Source organism: Schistosoma haematobium, chromosome 2 (assembly GCF_000699445.3).
Source record: "Schistosoma haematobium chromosome 2, whole genome shotgun sequence".
Lineage (NCBI taxonomy): Eukaryota > Metazoa > Platyhelminthes > Trematoda > Strigeidida > Schistosomatidae > Schistosoma > Schistosoma haematobium.
This window is the reverse complement of record NC_067197.1, coordinates 14,525,243-14,527,418: the sequence shown is the minus strand read 5'-3', so window position 1 is coordinate 14,527,418 and position 2,176 is coordinate 14,525,243. Positions and strand designations below refer to the sequence as shown.

Genomic DNA, 2,176 nt, shown 5'->3' with positions numbered 1-2,176 from the left:
AGAATACACTTTCTACACCTTACCCAGACTTCTTGATCGAGTTAGCAGAGTTGGGGACAACGGACCAGGATAGCTATCGAGATTCTGAATCCTTGGTCCGATCGATAAGTCACTGTCATATAATCGGCTGTCACTTTGAGACATAACAAATTGGCGACGGGGTAAAAAAAAGAACAATCCAAAGTCAGCCTTCAGCATCCAAATTTGTCATCAGTGTCCTTCAGCAACATTGGTCATTAATCAAACAGTAATTTTCATTACCGGTGCTGAATAAAAAAAATGACTCTCCCTTCCGATCGAGTACAGCTGCTATTTGAAAGACAGTTGGAGTTTTGAGTCAAATTACGCACGCAGCTGTTAAATCACTCATGCTTTGGAGATGCAACGGAAGTGGAGGGATTGATCTCTCAACTGCACACAGAGCTGGAAAATGATTGCAGCCCCAATGAATCCCCGATAAACCGTATTTCAAACGGTACAACAGTCACTCAAGATTCGCCCAGTGGTCCAGTCCTCTCCATTCCAGAAACATGCCCGGTAATGGACTCAAACTCCATTATCCCCAAAACAGCATGTGCAGACGGTGACTTATCCAGCTCACAAACACACTCCCTGGTAAATGCTCATAGAATTGTCGCAATAACCACCCATGAAACAGAAAACAAATCGAGCAGTACACTGAATACAACTGCTTCAAATGGTTCTCATCAGTCTGCGACAGATGTTTTTGACAAATCTTATTATCAAGATTCTCTTTTACCAGAAAATATGTCAGATGCATCAAATGATGATCAAAAACTTAATACAATTTTGATAGATGCTAATTACCTTGATGATCCATTATCTACAAATAAGATTCCAAATAAATTTGGTCACAATATTTCAGAAGAATTAAACTTCGAACACCTCATATCAAGTGTCGTTCAGCCTCAAGACTTAGTCACTTTCAGTCAATTCTCTGTTCAGTGCGATAAATATGTCTTAAACAAATTCAAGTTAATTATAACGTGGGCATATGAGGATCCAACACTGTTTCGTGGGGGAGGATGGACCTGGAAAACTTAAAATCCGGATATCAACTCCGGATCTTCTAAAAAGGGGAGGAGTGTTGGGGACGATAGATCCCCAAAACTCAAATTTTGTAATTTACTTATCGATTAAATGTGCAGATAGGTCAATTGATGAACTATCGATTAAATGTACAAATAGGTCAATTGATGAACTATCGATTAAATGTTCAAATAGCAGTCAATTGTTGATTAATGTTCAAAAATCTTCCATGACAATATCGATTGTAAATATTTGTATAAATACGCTTGATTTGTGTGTTTGACTTGACTTGTTATCTGCTGTTTGTCTGTAGAATACACTTTCTACACCTTACCCAGACTTCTTGATCGAGTTAGCAGAGTTGGGGACAACGGACCAGGATAGCTATCGAGATTCTGAATCCTTGGTCCGATCGATAAGTCACTGTCATATAATCGGCGGTCTCTTTGAGACATAGCAAGAAGTATATTTTAGCTGTACATTTATTAAAATTTTTCTTCCAAACGTATTTACAGCTCCTTTAACTTTTTCTCGTTTTTATTTTTATATATTTTCAAAATCTGTCCCCTAATTCGTGCACAGCTTCTGTGATTCTGAGTTTCCATCAAAATATTTAGTTAATTATTTTCTTTGCTTGAATTAATGAGTCAAAGTGAGCCAGACCACCTGTGAGAACCTGAAGGCACTAGACAGCCATTTTGTCCTAAAATGGGACTCCTCAGCAGTGCGCATCCGCGGTCCGCTTTCGGTCTCTCACGTGAACACTTAACTTCTAGACCACTGGTACGGCATCTAACTCTGTTATTAAGCAACATAGCTTTTTTAAATTTTCAAATAGTTACTCCGACAATTATGATCCGCTTTCTTCAGATTACTCAATATCATTTAACAATCACTGTGACATTGTATAATTATTAAGTGACGCAGCTGCACGACGAGTGTTATTTCATTGTTTATATATATATATGTATATATATATATATATAAATGAAAAGAAGAGTTAGTTTTATGCTTAAATTTCACTACAGTTGAACCAAAGCTGTCAAGTGATATTATATTTCTAATTTCCAAAAATGACACAGGTATTATGAAGTACACAAAGCTCCAAAGTAAGACTTTACAGAAC

The 2,176-nt window shown here is 37.3% G+C and overlaps 1 protein-coding gene across 1 annotated transcript; it reads left to right on the top strand.

The window, feature by feature from the left end:
• Nucleotides 1–279: 279 nt before the first annotated feature.
• On the top strand, nt 280–1,065 carry MS3_00006276 (uncharacterized protein; the record flags this gene model as incomplete). The annotated part of the gene is made up of 1 exon (XM_051214408.1): nt 280–1,065. Exon 1 carries the CDS (start codon nt 541–543, stop codon nt 1,063–1,065), a length of 525 nt encoding a protein of 174 aa, XP_051067577.1. The 5' UTR covers nt 280–540.
• Between the last annotated feature and the right edge of the window lie 1,111 nt (nt 1,066–2,176).